At 43.4% G+C, this 17,003-nt stretch overlaps 1 protein-coding gene across 1 annotated transcript in view; it reads right to left on the bottom strand.

Moving 5' to 3' along the window:
* The window catches only part of ARHGAP33 (Rho GTPase activating protein 33), a gene marked incomplete in the record, with an annotated part of 3,206,105 nt that overhangs the window by 2,068,262 nt on the left and 1,120,840 nt on the right, over positions 1-17,003 (bottom strand). Inside the window, 1 exon segment of the mRNA XM_044080442.1 lies at positions 2,458-2,535. Coding sequence (XP_043936377.1) covers positions 2,458-2,535 — 78 coding nt within the window.

The following is a 17,003-nucleotide window of genomic DNA, read 5'->3' as shown; positions in this document are numbered from 1 at the left end:
GTTGAAAGGAAGCACTATTTTAAAGCCACGTGCAACAAAGAACTCTAAAAATATTCACTGGTATGTGACTTCATTTGAATTAGAGAAGAGAGTATGCAAGGGAGATTGAAAATTATTTAATAATGCAAGGATGAGATGTGTGATAAAAGAACAAGAATGTATAACATAGTAAGTGTACAGACTAGCCAAAGGCTAAGCTGAATTTTGACTGGAGTTATTCAAGGACAGGATGCTTAATTATATAAGAAGCGAAGGTTAAGAAATAAGAGGAATGCATCCAACCTAGTAAGGAGAATATGTTCATATGCGGAGAGGCTAAAGAATTATACAGACCAATACTGTTATGGTTTATAGTTTATAATCTGACACAGGAAGATGAATGTAAAAGTGGAATGCCTGAAATAGATTACTTTATTAAGAAGATGTGCTGACAGCGGTCAGCTGGGTTCAGAAAAAGGACTGAATCCATCCATCTCTTTTAAGACCAGACTAGAGTACATTGACCGATACAATTCTAAAATGGGGATAGCTTTTAACACCCCTCTCAACAGTAGCATGTGGATCTGTCCTAACAGCATCGCTGACATGGTCTGATCTACCAGTGGAATTCTTTGTTGGAAAGGATTTGAGAGTTACAGCAATACTGCAGGGCGAGACCAACTGCAACTCACTAGTCCTCTGTCCTTGTTCTCTAGGTCAAGCAAAGAAATGTCATCATTCACACTCTCTACAAAGGGTGGGGCCAATTTCCTTGACAAAAAGTCATCACCAAGGTTAGAAGCACTTCCACCAAGAAATGGGCATTTAACATTTTGTTCCAAATTTCTGCTTCAGACTGTGACCCTAGCTAGAGTACCAAAACTTCAAAGTTACAGCACAATACATAACAGCAGATGTAGAAGCTATGGACATACACTCTACAAAGTTCTCTAGGTCTAGATTCTAGGAAGTAATACAACTTCTCAGGAGCTGACATGGAACAGTTAAGACAAGTAGGCAAGAGCCCTATATTGCAAAGCAGCAGAGGAGTGGAATATCTTCCCACAGCTCTCCAAAGCTTTGAACTAATTATCAGCCAGCTAGGGAGCAAAGTACTGTGGTCAGTAGGCCTAAACCAGGACTGAAGAGATCACATGACATTCAACACTAGGAATGCTTAGTTGAACTATCCACTTAGTCATAGGTCTGTATGGGAAATCTACCTTATTAGCCATACAGGCTGCTTTGATTGCAACTTTAATAACTGGTTCTATTGAGGGATAGGGTAAACCACGACTCGTCAGGCTTTTTCTTCAGAAATTCCACAAGCATGTCTGGAGATGGATGGTGTAACAGAGGAGAAATGTCAGTCTAGGCTGTTAGTCCTAAGCCCAAGTGTTTTTCTGAGGAAGGGTCTGATCAGAAAGAAAACTAAGGTCACAGTCTAATGCCACGATAATGTCCTCATAGTCCTCTGATCAAAGGAGAATGTAAGTGAAGAAGTTCCATGCCCCCACTATTTGCAGGGGACAGCCTGTGTGTGGTATCATGCAAAGGCAAGTTAATACCTAAGGCATACCAGGTGTTTCTGGGCAAGGAACTGATACACAACATCACTGCCAAAGGCAGCACATGCTGGAGAGACGTGCACTGACCTAGGCATCAGCCTCCAGACCTTGTCCTGTAAGGGTACAATCATTCACTTAAGCTTTTACAACATAAACATTAGCTTGCACATGCAAGATGACCAAAGGGACCTTCCTTAACTGATACCTGCTGGCATCAACTGGGCCTGGGGTGTTGGTTCCAGATAAGGAGACCAGCAACTCCATGGCCAAATTACTCAAGTGACTGCTTCCTGAAATTAGGGCAGTCTGCCTTCTACTCTAAATAACCAGAGGCTGAAACAAGAACCTCAGGATACAAACTCATGCTGCCAACTTGAAGCATGTCTTCCTCACTGAAGAGGATGAAGGATGCAGGCACAAACTTTCATTAACCTGCATAGGCAAAAGAAACAGTTTAACATCAGACTTACTTCGGGAGGGCTCCTGTGCTCTAGGACTACAGTGGCCCACAACATAATGACCAATTTTTTCTCACTACATTCATTCTAGACATCACAGGTACCATTTGGTTTGGAACTGGGCTCTCTTACCAAAGTGCTTCAAACATTACTCTTGCTCTAACCATTCACATACAGTTTTCATTTTAAATGCCTTATACAGCAACTTCTGGCCACAGTAAATTAAAAAAAAAAGAAAAAACATTTAACAGGCTTAAAATCTTTGGCTAAATCTGTGTAGTTTACATGATAGCAATCAATCTTTTGCAAATCAAACGGCAGAAAATAGCATACTCAAGCATCTTTTAATAAAGCTTAGTTATGCAATGTAGACAACTCTTATCAGTTACAGTGAATAAGGACACTCTGTATTTTAAAGAAAGTTCTTTTGATCATAATTCCAAGCTTCTCACCTGACAGGAAATTTGTACAATAAAGACCATGTCCTTGACTTTGCGCACCAATTCATTCTGCTCCTGAGCCAGTGACAGCTAAAAAAACAAAACAAAATTAGTAACCTTTAAGTAGTGGATGTCAAAGAAACTGCTTTAGAGCAGTTTAAAGATTTTAGCAATTTTTTTATAGCCTGATAAATGTATGGCAAAAAACTGTTGGCCCAGTCACCTAGTAATCTGACAAGTGCATGTCAACAACCGATGCCTAATTTATGCATTTGTCAATAAAAATGGCAATGAATTTTGAGCTTACTGCAATCTAAGAAGTGAATAAGCAAGAAGGTACGAACAGATGACCAAAAGTGTTACCTACACAATTAACATTTTGCCCCAACTTTCTGACTGAAAAACAATAAAATAGGGAATCTTTGCATACAGATTTTGTTTTGTCCAAATAAAATATGTGGACATCCATACAATGCAGCAAATTTTGCCTTTCTTCTCAAAGTTTTGCTTATTTATTTTATTTATTTATTTTACATTTGTTGACCGGGATTGTCCAAATAAGCTGAAGAGCCCTTTTTCAGCAGAGGCCCGGGGAGAAAAGCTCCAATATATTATACAATTTTCATTATAAATTAGCATTAAACAGCAATGTTACAAGATTATTACAAGGCATTAAGTAGCAATACAATGTTATAAAGTGTCAATAATCAGGAGTATAGCATAACTATTTCAAGATGTATAAAAATAAATACGTCATCAAGAGGAGCATAGTTTTTGGGGTAAGTGGTTACAAAAATAGTACAGTTTTGTACCTACCATAAATGTAGATGTTCGAGTGTTGACACTGCTGCAGTCATTACACTTGGATTATCCTGCCGTCAGGCGGTCCCGCAGTTGGCCAGAGTTCCAAAGTCTTGGTTCGGCGTCGGTTGCTGTCACCTCCTCCCTGACGTCAGTGCGACAGCGGTATATAAGATGCAGCAGACGCCATTTTCTTCAGTTTTTCTTGCCCCAGATGTCAGGTGCACCCAAATAGGTAGGCAATTCAAATTGCTAGTAAACAATACAAAAGAAAAGCAAACAACCATTTTTAGGTTACTCCCCATAGGTAAAAAGGGTAGATGTCCTAGGTAAGTACCAGAAAGTAAGAGGGGAAGGAGGGAGGGTAAGCTGGACTGCAGCAGTGTCAACACTCGAACATCTACATTTATGGTAGGTACAAAACTGTACTATGTTCATCGTGTTACACTGCTTCAGTCATTACACTTGGGTGGAATCCCAAAGCTGAGGTAGGGAGGCTGGATCTATAAGGCATTAGGGGCGGCTATAAGGCCCTGCAGTACAGCAGTGGTGAAGCCAGCTCTGGATTTGGAGTATAAAGGCAAACGGTAATGTTTGGTGAAGCTATGCCCAGAACTCCATGCTGCTGCTTCCAAAATATCCTTGGTAGGTACTCCTCTGAGGTAAGCAGTTGAAGTGGCTGTTGCCCTGGTGGAGTGAGATCTAATGCTGCTAGGTACAGGTTTCCCATGGTGGGTATAGCAGAAACGTATACAGTGTCCTATCCATTTTGAAATAGTCTGCTTTGAAATGGCTTTTCCCTGTGCTCCTGCAGCGTATGCTACCAATAATTGCTCAGATTTTCTGAAAGCTTTGGTTTTGTCCAAGTAGAAGCGTAAGTGTCTGTGAATGCCCAAAGAATGTAGCAATTTCTCCCCTTTGTTCTGTGGTTTTGGATAAAAAGTTGGCAAGTGAATAGTTTGGTTCAGAGCCACACTTGATACCACCTTTGGCATAAACGTAGGGTTAGTTCTTAAGACACCCTGTCCTGGTGGAAGATGAGGAAAGTTTCCACTGCCATTAGTGCCTGTAATTCTGAAACTCTTCATGCTGATGTAATTGCCAGTAGTAGAGCAGTTTTCCAAGAGATGTATTTTATTTCTGTTGTGTTAGCTGGCTCAAAAGGAGGTAGAGTTAATTTTTCCAAAACAAAGTTGAGGTCCCAAGTTGGTGTAGGTGCTCTACGGGGCGGTCTTATGTTTTTAGCCCCTCTGAGGTATTGTTTGAGCAAAGGATTAGAAAAAAATGGTGGATCCGTGTTGTAATGAGCAGAGATAGCTGAGGCGTGGATCTTGATGGATGAAAAAGAGAAGCCCTTGTCCAGCATCTTAGTTAAGTATTGCAGTATCTGAGGAATGTTTGGGACAAGAGGGTCAAGGCTGTGCGCTTGGTTCCTGGCACAGAATCTCTTCCATTTATCCGAGTATGCTTTCCTGGTGCTAGGCCTTCTGGCCTCCAGAATGACATCCATAACAGCTTTGGAGAGGCATTGCTTGCTTGACTAGGGAATTTTCCATGCAGCTAGGTTTAAGGTCTTTAGCTGGCTGTGAAGTATCTGATTGTTGTGCTGTGTCAGCAACTCTGGGATTTGAGGCAAAATCCAGGGTGGTTCTTGTGCTAAGTTCTTAAGACTGGGTACCAGTGCTGGCGTGGCCAGTCTGGTGCAATCAGTATCATTTTTGGCTCTTCCTGCCTGACTTTTATGAGTACCTTTGGGACGAGAGGTAAAGGAGGGAAAGCGTATACTTGTAGTTTTTTCCGGCTGAATGAGAGGGCATCCACTTTCCATGCTTGTGGATGGTAGCTCCTTGTGCAGAATTTCTGTAATTGGCAGTTCTTTGGGGAAGCAAACAGATCTATGTCCGGGCTCCACCATTTTTGTGTTATTCTGAATATTTATGGATTCAGTTTCCATTCGTGTGGGTCCATAATGTTTCTGCTTAGGTCGTCTGCCAGTGTGTTTTTCTCTCCTGGCAGGAACTGTGCTTGCAGATGAACTTGGTAGTTTAGAGCCGTGTTCCACAAGGTCATGGCTTGTCTGCAGAGGGGGTAGGAGTGTTTGCCCCCTTGCTTATGTACCACATAACTGTGGTGTTGTCTGTCTTTAGTAGTAATTGTCCTGAATGCAGTAGGTCCTTGAAAGCTATAATAGCATTTTGTACAGCTAGCATCTCTTTTTGATTGATGTGGAGATGTCTTTGCTCTGTGGGCCACTCGCCCTGGATACATTTTCCTGCCATGTGTGCTCCCCAGGCGTAATCCGATGCATCTGTTGTCGGTGTTTGCCTGGCTGTGGGTTGAGTGAAAGGCTGTCCCTTGTTGAGGTGACAAGCTTGAGCCCACCACCGAAACTCCTGTTGTAGGCAAGGAATTAGTGGTATAACTGTTTCCAAACTTTAACAGTGTTGAGACCATACGCTCTTTAGGTACCATTGTAGTTTCCTCATATGCAGTCTGGCATATGGAATTAGTAGTATGCAAGATGCCATGTAGCCCAAGGCCTGCAGAATTTTTCTTGCAGGAAGTTGGGTCTTTGTTGCCATTAATTGAAAATATTGAGTCAGTTGTCCCTGCTTGTCTGGCGTGAGATAAGCCATCTGGGCCGTTGTGTTCAAGCTGGCACCCAGGAATTATATCTGTTGTGAGGGCACTAGTTTTGATTTCTTTTCGTTTACTGTGTACCCCAGGCAACTTAACTTTTTTACGTACGCCAGATGCTTTAGTAGAATGTCCTTGCTCTCTGCTTGAATCAGGCAGTCGTCCAGGTATGGATAAATTTGAATTCCTTTTTGCCTGCAAAATGCAATTACTGGTGCCAGGCACTTTGTGAAGACCCTGGGTGCAGTAGATAAGCCAAAGGGCAGTGCATTGAACCAGCTAGAAATCTGAGGTATCTTCTGCAGTTTTGTCTAATAGGGACATGCAGGTATGCCTCTTTGAGGTCCAACGTCATGAGCCAAGCTTTATTGCCCAGCATGGGAAGAAGCTGCTGTAGTGTCAACATCTTGAATTTCGGTACATCTAGGTAAGTGTTTAGTGTAGAAAGGTCCAGAATGGGTCTCCAGGCTTTGTCCTTTCTGGGAACCAGAAAGAGTCTTGAGTAAAATCCTTGTCCTTGTTCCTGTGGTGGTACATTCTGAATAGCTCTCATGTCCATGAGTGTTGTCTTTGAGCCTCTGCTGCCCATTGATTTGGTGGCAGATTTGGCATTCCTTTTAGCCTTGGCAGGGTGTGAAAATGGAACCTGTAACCTTGAGATACAATGTTGAGAACCCATTTGTCTTTGGTGATGCAATGCCAGTTGTGATAGAAAAGTGCCAGTTTTCCTCCTAAGGGGGCTGCCAAGAGAGATCTGTTTGGCAGCTGTGGTGGAAAGTCATTCAGTCTGTTTTTTATAAGGTTGAGGCCTGTCTTCTCCTTCTTTCTGGCCTGGTGTGCCCCACTGTCGAGGTCTGTAAGGGCCTTGTGTCTGACCTCTACCTCTTGGACGTCTGTATCTGCCCCTTTGAGGTCTGTCTGTGACTGGAAAAGACCAATTCTTTGTTGGCCAATTTCTGCTAAAACGAGGAGGCTGAACCTGTAAGAAATCTTTCACCGTTTGCATAGATTTTGCCTTATCCTCCATCTTCTTTAATACCTCCTCTGCCTTAACTCCAAACAGCACATCCCACTGCAAAGGTGCATCCAATAATTTTACCTTAACATGATCTGGTAACGTATGTTCTTTTAACCAAGCATGCCTTCTAATGACAGAGCCTGTAACTGCTGCTCTACAGGAGGCCTCTAAGGAGTCAAACCCACATTGCAAAGTATGTTTCCCACTTGTTCAGCAGCATGCAATAAATCCTGCATTTCTTTTAAGTTAGGAGGATCTGAATCTGGAAGCATCTTTTGTTTCAACTGAGACATCAAAAATTGCTGATATTTTAGCATGTGAAACTGGCAATTCAAGGCTCTCATTGCTAAAGTTGCAGATGTATATATCTTCTTTCCCCATCTGTCTAAAGCTCTGGATTCTCTGTCAGAGGGAACTGTTTTTTTTTTTGCAGATGAGGCCTTAATCCCTTTGGGTCCCTGAGAAATAGTTTCAGGGTCAGCAACAGGGCTTTTGTACAGACATTTTTGAGAGTCAGGGACTCTGTAATATCTATCAGGTTTAACTGGGGCTGGAAGTAAGGAGTCAGGGTTCAAACTGGATTCAGTGTACACATCATTCACAATGTCTAGAACTGGCAGGATAGCAAGGGGTCTGTGTTGAGGCAATAAAAGGAAGTCTCTGAGCCATTTCTTGGATTCTGAGTAGTCCTGACCTTCCCAATGGAAATGCTCCCTCATGGTATGTAAGGTCTCCCCAAAGGAGTAATCCTCAGGCAGAGAGGCTGACAGAATTGATTCCTCAGCATCAGAATCCTCATACAGGGGTAAAGAATATCCTAGGTCCAAGGAAGAGTCAGAGGAAATGGACACCTGGTCAGAAGATTCATAGTCTGCATCCTGTCTGGACCTTTTTTCAGGAGGGGGATGGGACCCCCTGATCAGGGTGATTAGGTCCTCGGCCATTTTTAGCATTTGTTTCTTAGGCATGGAAGCCTGTCGTGGAGAGATTTGTGTCTGTTTCTTTGCTTTTAAGGGGGGCTTAGACTTAACAAGAGGGTTTAATGGTTAACTGGGTAGGTCTGAAAACACCCTCTGTAACTGTGGATTGCTCAGCTACTTCAGTTCCCTCTGTAGGTTTAGGATCGGTAAGCTGAAGGCCTAGTGCGTCCGAAGGCCCAGCCAGCTCCACGTGGGAGTCGGATGTGGTCTGTGGTTCTGTGAAAGTGGTCGTCAGGGACTGATTAAGTGCCTCGCTGAAAACTGGAGAACCGGCGACCAGCCTAGAAGAGGCCTCGGATGCCTGTCCTTGTCCTTGCACTTTTTATGCACTGCGGTCATCGGAATTTCCGACAGCATGGTGTAATTGAATTTTCTACAAAAATAAGGTCGGGCAAAATCAAACCGACGTTTAATAGTGCGCTTGTTAAACCTAGCACAAAACTGACAACCCGTGACGTTGTGGTCAGGGCCTAGGCACGGAATACAATAGGAGTGGAAATCCTTATGAGGTATTTGCTTTCCCACAAGAAATACAGTTATTAACTTTCACTGACATCAGTCTGAGGCAAGAAAAAGTTTCCCCAACGGGGTACTTAGCTTTTTTAGAAGACTTTGGTTCTGGATTCGGAATGAAAATCTCAGGAGTCGGCCGACCAGCACTTGCGAACTGCTTCTGCTTCGGGCACTGCGCGGCAAGAAAGACTGAAGAAAATTGCGTCGGCTGCATCTTATATACCCCTGTCGCACTGACGTCAGGGAGGAGGCGACAGCAACCGACGCCGGACCAAGACTTTGGAACTCTGGCCGACTGCGGGACCACCTGACGGCAGGATAACCCAAGTGTAATGACTGCAGCAATGTAACACGATGAACATCCAGTTTTATCATGATGTAGTTGCATGAAGGCAAGACAATTACAATAGAATGTTTCTCTGAGGCAAATTGTTTAACAGATTTTAGAATACAGTAGAAAGACTAGTCAAGGAATTTTAGAGAGAGCTAGTGAGAAGAGTGGGTTAAGGGGAGAAAGTAGATTAAGGTATGAGAAAGTAGGGGATGTTAAGGGGGGAAGAGTGCCCTTGCTGAAATTGAAGTAATGTTGCTGTGTTAACCTCCCAGTGCTACATCTACTGCTTTACCTCTGTTTAAAATGTTTATGTTATTTTAGTAGCATTTAAACAAGTTTTGATTACTTATTTTATTTTCTTTGTTGGTAAATGAAGTGCTGTATTGTACAGTTGCCTGACAAAATTAATTAAGCACAGAGAAACAATACAGTAATCTGTTTTACCTCCATTTTTACTGTTTATAACTTGGCAAATGATAAAGCAAAGTTTTAGCCAGTGTGCAGGCAGTCTAACAGGTAGCTGTGACTATTCAGTGAGAGAAGATAAGAAACTGCTATTTCTGGAAAGCTAGACTTATTATCTGAAACTAAAATCTGTTTTTTCATTAGCTTGTTTAAATTCTTAGCTCAGCCACTCAAACACACGCACTTCAACTGAAATTTTAACTCCTATTAAGACTTGCCAGAGCCATCCCAGTAAGCAGGCTGTGATGAAAACCCTACCCCTTTATTTAGGACCAAGCAGAAGATACTGTAAGCTGCTGCTACCTTACCAGACAACCTGCACTAGTTAACTATTACACTGCAAATGTACAGTTAAGTTTTATAGTACCATTCAGACAAGTTTTACTTCCTCAAATTTCTACACTCCAATACAGTTCTAATAAGTTTGACTTTGGGACTAAATAGGTGGTCAGTCCCCAGTTGTCAGCTTCATAACACTGATGCATACATACAATCAACTACTTACCCCATCACATACTACCTGTGAGAAACGCAAATATTTAACAAAGATGGAGGCAACACTCTCACAGGAAAAAAACAGGTTTGTGAGCATTCCAAAGACACAGCACTCCACACAAATACATGCAAAATAATCATATGCTGAGGCTGCAAAAAGTCATTACCTAAGCCTCCAGGATCAAACAAGACCATGGGCCAGATTTAATAATGCCTGCACTAAGTGTACACCATATGTATTCAAAAACATTCTATGTGCTTTCTAGTCACTCAGAAAGATTACAATAAGTGTACATGTAGTTTACACTTCGTGGTAACCTTTATGAATCCCTGTCAATATTCACAAATGCAAAAATATCAGTAGGAAAACTAAAATTAAGAGGAAGAAGGAGCAACTTATGTCTGCATTATTTGTTCAATCGAAACAGTGTGCACTTAGTGTAGGAGTTATGGAATCCTAGGGCATGTCTCTGCAGAAATTAAATATACAGCCATAACAGAGTCACCAGAAAAAAACACCCTAAACTTAGAATGCTTAAACCATCCATTAGCAATAATAATGTGCTGGTGATTGGTGACTCCATAATAAGAGACTCAATCCTCACAAAAAGCTACACAAAAACAGGATGACAGCAAGTTGTTTTTAGGGTGCTATCTCCAATGTCTCAAGGGCCCTCAAAATGAATAAACCACTACTACATCATCATGGTGGCCCATTTGGTTGCAAATGAACTGGCATGCAAAACTCTATGGGAAAAGCAGTGACATTTCCTTGCTCTACATGTAAGTCACAAGCCCTAGAAAGGCTCTGGTACTGACAGGAATCCTGCTTTTGCCAAGAATGGTGCCAATGTGCAAGAAAAATATAACAAATTTCAACTACTGCCTTAGTAACTAATGTCATTTGATAAGGATTCAGTATGTGTCAGTATGGGATGAACTGCTGCACAGACTCACTTGTCTTGCCAAGGACATATTGCACCTCTCATTCTAAGGTTTCCGCATACATAACAAAGCCTTTGCTGCCCCCACAGAGCCTTTTTCAGGCAGAGTACAACTAATACATCTTCCAACATACACACAGCTACAATAGTGCAAATGCATTTCTGTTCTAATCTAGCAAGGTACACTGTGGTCACACATCTAGGCTCTGTACTGTACAAACCCTGATCAACACACACTTCTGTACCAGAAGTTTAATATACACACATAATATACAGTTCTAATACGTTTGTAAAACAAGAATATGAATCATGTTGATATTCACAAACGACACATGATTACTTACAAAATTCCAGACAGCTGTGCTGGCAAGTATCTCCTTATATTTCTATATGAATCATATTAATATTCACAAATGCCACATAATTATTTACAAAATAATAGCTAGATGGGCTGCAGCATTTCCCTTTGTCACCCCCCCCCCCCGAAAACTCAAGCTAGTTTTTCAAGTGACACTTGAGAAACGTTGCTTGAGAGGGTAATAAATTTGGGAATACACTACCCCATACCGTGTCTTGAGATTCCAGCTGCCTTGGCATGGCTGACCCCAGTACAGTATTGCACTTTCCTGGCATATGCCTGCAAATCCTTGGCTCCACCATAGTAATTTGGGACTTAGCTGGCTGGCTCCCTGTAACCATAGATTCCCCTCACCTCCTGCCTTGAACTACAAATACTTAGCACCAGGGCCTCCCTATCATGGTATGGTTTCATCATGTTAACAGGGTGCAACTTGTGCCCCTGCATGCTGCTGGGCAGTTCTACCATGTAGTTAACATCACTGACCTTTCTTACCACCTTAAAAGGTCCCTCCCAAGCTGCCTACAGCTTGTTGCGTCCGACAGGAATGAGAACCATTACCTGATGCCCTACAGCATATTTTCTAGCTTGAGCATTCCTCATACCAGACATTTTACTGCTGTTGAGCTTCTGCCAGGTTCACCTGGGCCAAGCCCATGAGCTCCCTGGGCCTTGTCCTGAGGTCTAGGACATATGCCACAACAGATTCCTTGTGGGATGCACACATCCCTCCCACTCATCTTGAATCAAATCTAAAGGTCCCCCTCATCCTATGCCCATACAACAACTCAAAGGGTGAAAAACCTGTGGACTCCTGGGGAGCCTCTCTGTAAGCAAACAGATGGGGCAAATATTTGTCCCACTCCCACTTGAACAGGTCTGCAAATGCCGGTAGCATGGTCTTGAGTGTAGAGTTTAACCTCTCAACAACAGCATTAGTCTGGGATGGTAGGAGGTGGTCTTTAGGTGCTTCACCCCAAAGTGCTTCCACAGACAAGCCAGCAGGTCTGACATCAAATTGGCACCTCTGTCAGTCAGTATTTCTTGTGGGAAACCTACCCTGCTGAAAATCTCTAACAAAGCATTTGCCACCTTTTCTGCCTCAATGGAGAACAGAGCCACTGCCTCAGGGTATCTGGTAGTGTAATCTACTACCATTGGGATATAGTTTTTCCCTGTATTTGGGGTGCTCAGAGGCCCCACAAAGTACAGTTTTGTACCTACCATAAATGTAGATGTTCAAGTGTTCACCCTGCTGCAGTCATCACACTTGGGTTATCCTGTGTAAGATGCATCCGACGCCATTTTCTTCAGTTTTTCTTGCACCAGATGTCAGGTGCCCCCAATATATATATATATATATATATATATATATATATATATATATATATATAGAGAGAGAGAGAGAGAGAGCTATATAAAAAATACATATAAAAATAAAACAATACCTTCAGGCACAAGCAAATATACCACAGAGGTTGTATAGGATAGAATGGTATAGATAAGTCCAGCTAGTTCAGAGGGGATGGAGGGAGGGTAACCTGGACTGCAGCAGGGTGAAAGTACAGTTTTGTACCTACCATAAATGTAGATGTTAGAGTGCTAATACAGCTGCAGTCATAACAGATGGGTTCTCCTGCCGTCAGGCGGGTCCTCGGTCGGCCGAATTCCAAAGTCTAGGTCCGGCGTCGGTTGTCGTCGCTTCTTCCCTGACGTCAGTGCGACAGGGTATAAAAGAACCAGCCAACGCCATTTTCTTCAGCCTTTCTTGCCACGCGGTGCCCGAAGCAGAAGCAGTTCACAAGTGCCGGTCGGCCAGCTCCTGAGATTACGAAAATTTGGAAACCGAAGTCTTCTTAAAAGCTAAGTACCCGTTAGAAACTTTTCTTGCCTCAGACCGATGTCAGACAAAGTTAATAATTGTATTTCTTGTGGGAAGCAAATACCGCATAAGGATTTCCATTCCCTCTGTATTCCTTGCTTAGGCCCAGACCACGACGTCTCAGTCTGTTGCTTTTGTGCTACATTCAACAAACGCACTATTAAGCGTCGGGCGGAGTTCGCCCAGCATTTTTTTGGGAAAGCATTTAACTATACTATGTCGTCGGATACTCTGACTCCGGTTTTGTCTAAAAAATGCAAAGACAAGGACCGACACGCAAGGTCCGCGGCCTCTACCGACACCACGCCAAAGCAGACTCCACGTGGTCCGGTTCTCAGCGAGGCGCCTACGCAGCCCCTGATTACCAACGACACATCTTTGGCGGTGTCTCCTGTACCTGAGGTCGCAGGCTCCTCGGCCCACACCCCGACTACAGATACCGACGCCACTCTTGGCGTTGAAACACAGAATGTGGACAGGTCCACCTCTACTCACGGTGTCTTCAGACCTTCCTCTTCTTTCTCCATCAAGGCTTTCACCAAGTCTAAAGCATCCATGCACTCTAAGAGACCAGCTACACAGGGCCCATCTCCAGGCCCCATGCCTAAGAAACAGATGCTTAAAATGGCTGAGGATTTAATTACTCTAATCAGAGGTTCTCAGCCACCTCCGGACAAAAAGCCCGGAGTGGAGGAAGATTCCCCCTCCTCTGATCAGGGCTCCATTATTTCAGAACACTCTGATGATCAAGAACAGTCTGTTATGACTGCAGCTGTATGCACGATGAACATCACACATTTATGGTAGGTACAAAACTGTACTATGTTCATCGTGTTACCCTGCTGCAGTCATCACACTTGGGTTGAATCTCAAAGCTAAGGATGGGTGGTGGAGTTAAACAGGGTTAGAAGAAGCTATTAGGCCCTGCAAAACTGCAGTGGCAAAACCAGCTCTAGTCTTAGAATATAGAGGTAAGTGATAGTGTTTGGTGAAGGTGTGCACTGAACTCCAAGTTGCAGCTTCCAGAATATCCTTGGTTGGCACCCCCCTGAGAAAGGCTGCTGATGTAGCTGTAGCCCTGGTGGAGTGGGACCTAATGTTAGCAGGCACTGGTTTCCCATGATGCATGTAGCAGAAACGTAAGCAATGTCCTATCCATTTTGAAATGGTCTGTTTTGAGATAGCTTTTCCTTGTGATCCTGCAGTATAGGCTACAAAGAGCTGGTCAGATTTTCTGAAAACCTTAGTCCAAAGAGTGCAGGAGTCTTTCTCCTTTGTTCTGGGGATTTGGGAAAAAGGTGGGCAAATGAATGGTTTGGTTTACGGCCACACTGGATACCACCTTTGGCATAAAGGAAGGGTTAGTTCATAGAGAGACTCTATCATGATGAAAAATGAGGAAAGGCTCCACTGCCATTAGTGCCTGTAGCTCTGAGACTCTTCTAGCCGAAGTTATTGCTAGTAGCAGGGCAGTTTTCCATGAAATAAATTTTAAATCAGCTGAAAAAGCTGGTTCAAAGGGTGGCAGTGTAAACTTTTCCAGAACAAAGTTGAGATCCCAAGTAGGTGTTGGTGCTCTCCTGGGCGGTCTTATGTTCTTAGCCCCTCTGAGGTACTGTCTTAGGAGTGGATGTGAAAATAAAGGAGGATCCGTGTTGTAATGAGCTGAAATTGCTGAGGCGTGGATCTTAATAGATGAAAAGGAAAGTCCTTTGTGCAACATCTCAGTTAAATATTGTAGAATCTGAGGAATGTTTGGATCTAGGAGATTTTGGCCTTTATCCTGGTTCCAGGCGCAAAATCTTTTCCATTTGTCTGAATAGGTTTTCCTGGTGCTGGGCCTCCTGGCCTCCAGAATGACATCCATAACAGCTTTGGATGGAAGTGTTGGCTGGTTGTTTAGGTAATTTGCCATGCAGCCAGGTTTAAAGTCTTGAGCTGGCTGTGTAGAATCGGATTGTCTCGCTGGGTGAGCAGGTGTGGAATTTGTGGTAAAATCCATGGTGGGCCATGGGCCATGCTCCTTAGAAATGGATATCAGTGCTGGCGTGGCCAGTCTGGTGCAATGAGTATCAATTGTGGTCTCTCTAATCTGACTTTCAGCAGTACCTTTGCTAGAAGAGGCAGTGGAGGAAAGGCATACACTGTTAATGTTTTCCAACTGAATGAGAGGGCGTCCACTTTCCAAGCTTGTGGATGGAATGTCATTGTGCAAAATTTTTGAAGTTGGTAGTTTTGGGGGTGGGCAAACAGAACTATGTCTGGGCGTCCCCACTTTTGAGTTATCATTGCAAATACTTGTGGATCTAGTTTCCACTCGTGGGGATCCATGAGGTTTCTGCTTAGGTCGTCTGCCAATGTGTTTTTCTTTCCTGGCAGGAATTGTGCTTGTAATTGAACTTGGTAAGACAGTGCTGTGTTCCACAAGGTCATTGCTTGCCTCAGAGTATAGGAATGTGTGCCCCCTTGCTTGTTTATGTACCACATTACTGTGGTATTGTCCGTCTTTATTATTAGTTGTCCTGGGTGTAAGAGGTCTTGAAAGCTGTTAGGGCACTCTGTATTGCTAGCATTTCTTTTTGATTGATATGCAGATGTCTTTGATCTGTAGTCCATTTGCCCTGAATGCACTGTCCTGCCATGTGTGCTCCCCAGGCATAGTCTGATGCATCTGTTGTCATAGTTTGCCTGGCTGTGGGTAAGGTGAAAGGCTGACCCTTGTTGAGATGACATGCCTGTGCCCACCACAGAAACTCCTGTTGGAGGCAGGGAATGAGTGGTATCATTGTTTCCAAGCTGTGGCTGTGCTGAGTCCATACGCTTTTCAGGTACCATTGTAATTTCCTCATATGCAGTTTTGCAAATGGTATTAGTAGTATGCAAGATGCCATGAAACCCAAGGCCTGCAGAATTTTTCTTGCAGGGAGTTGGGTCTTTGTTGCCATTGTTTTGAAGTACTGAGTCAGCTGTTGTTGCTTGTCTGGCATGAGATAAGCCATCTGGGTCGTTGTATTCAAGCTGGTACCCAGGAATATTATGTTTTGTGAGGGCACTAGTTTTGATTTCTTTTCGTTTACTGTGTACCCTAGGCAACTTAGAAGGTGTTTGACAAATGCCAGATGTTTTAAAAGAATGTCCTTGCTTTCTGCTTGAATAAGGCAGTCGCCCAGGTATGGGTATATTTGAATTCCTCTTTGTCTGCAGTATGCAATTACTGGTGCCAGGCATTTTGTGAAGACCCTGGGCACAGTAGATAAGCCAAAGAGCAGTGCAGAGGATTGATAATGGGTTGAACCTGCAATGACGCGGAGGTATCTCCTGCAATTTTGTCTGATAGGGACATGCAGGTATGCCTCCTTGAGGTCAAACGTTACTAGCCAAGCATTCTTGCCCAGCATGGGAAGAAGCTGCTGTAGTATTAGCATCTTGAATTTTGGTACTTGTAGATAGGTGTTCAGAACTGAAAGATCCAGAATGGGTCTCCATGCTTTGTCTTTTCTTGGGACTAGAAAGAGTCGAGTAAAATCCTTGTCCTTGCTCCTGTGTAGGTACCTGTTGAATGGCTCTCATGTCCATGAGAGCTGTAATCTGTTTTTGTGCCTCTGCCCATTGATTTGGTGGCAGGTTTGGCATTCCTTTTATCCTTGGCAAGGTATGAAAGTGGAATCTGTATCCTTGTGAGACAATGTTTAGGACCCATTTGTCTTTTGTGATGATGTGCCAGTTTGCCTGCAAAAAGAGCTAATTGTCCTCCCAAGGGAGCTGCCAAGAGAGATTTGCTTGGTAGTTTGAGGATTGAGTCATTGTGTTTGTCTTCTGCTAGCTTGGGGCCTGTCCTCTCCTCCTTTCTGGGTAGCAGTACCCCATTGGCGAGGTTTGTAAGGGCCTTGTGACTGACCTCTGCCCCTTGGGCATCTGTATTTGCCCCTCTGTGATCTGTCTGAAGCTGGAAAGGACCCGTTTTTTGTTGGCCAATTTCTGCTGAAACGAGGGGGTTGTACCTGTAAAAAATCCTTGACCGTCTGCATAGACTTTGCCTTATCCTCCATTTTCTTTAAAATGCCTGTTCTGCTTTGACACCAAATAATACATCCTGCTGTAAAGGTGCATCCAATAATTTTGCTTTAACAT

Source organism: Protopterus annectens, chromosome 8.part0, assembly GCF_019279795.1.
Source record: "Protopterus annectens isolate FY-2018-M chromosome 8.part0, PAN1.0, whole genome shotgun sequence".
Classification (NCBI taxonomy): domain Eukaryota; kingdom Metazoa; phylum Chordata; order Ceratodontiformes; family Protopteridae; genus Protopterus; species Protopterus annectens.
This window is presented reverse-complemented; position numbering and strand designations above follow the sequence as displayed.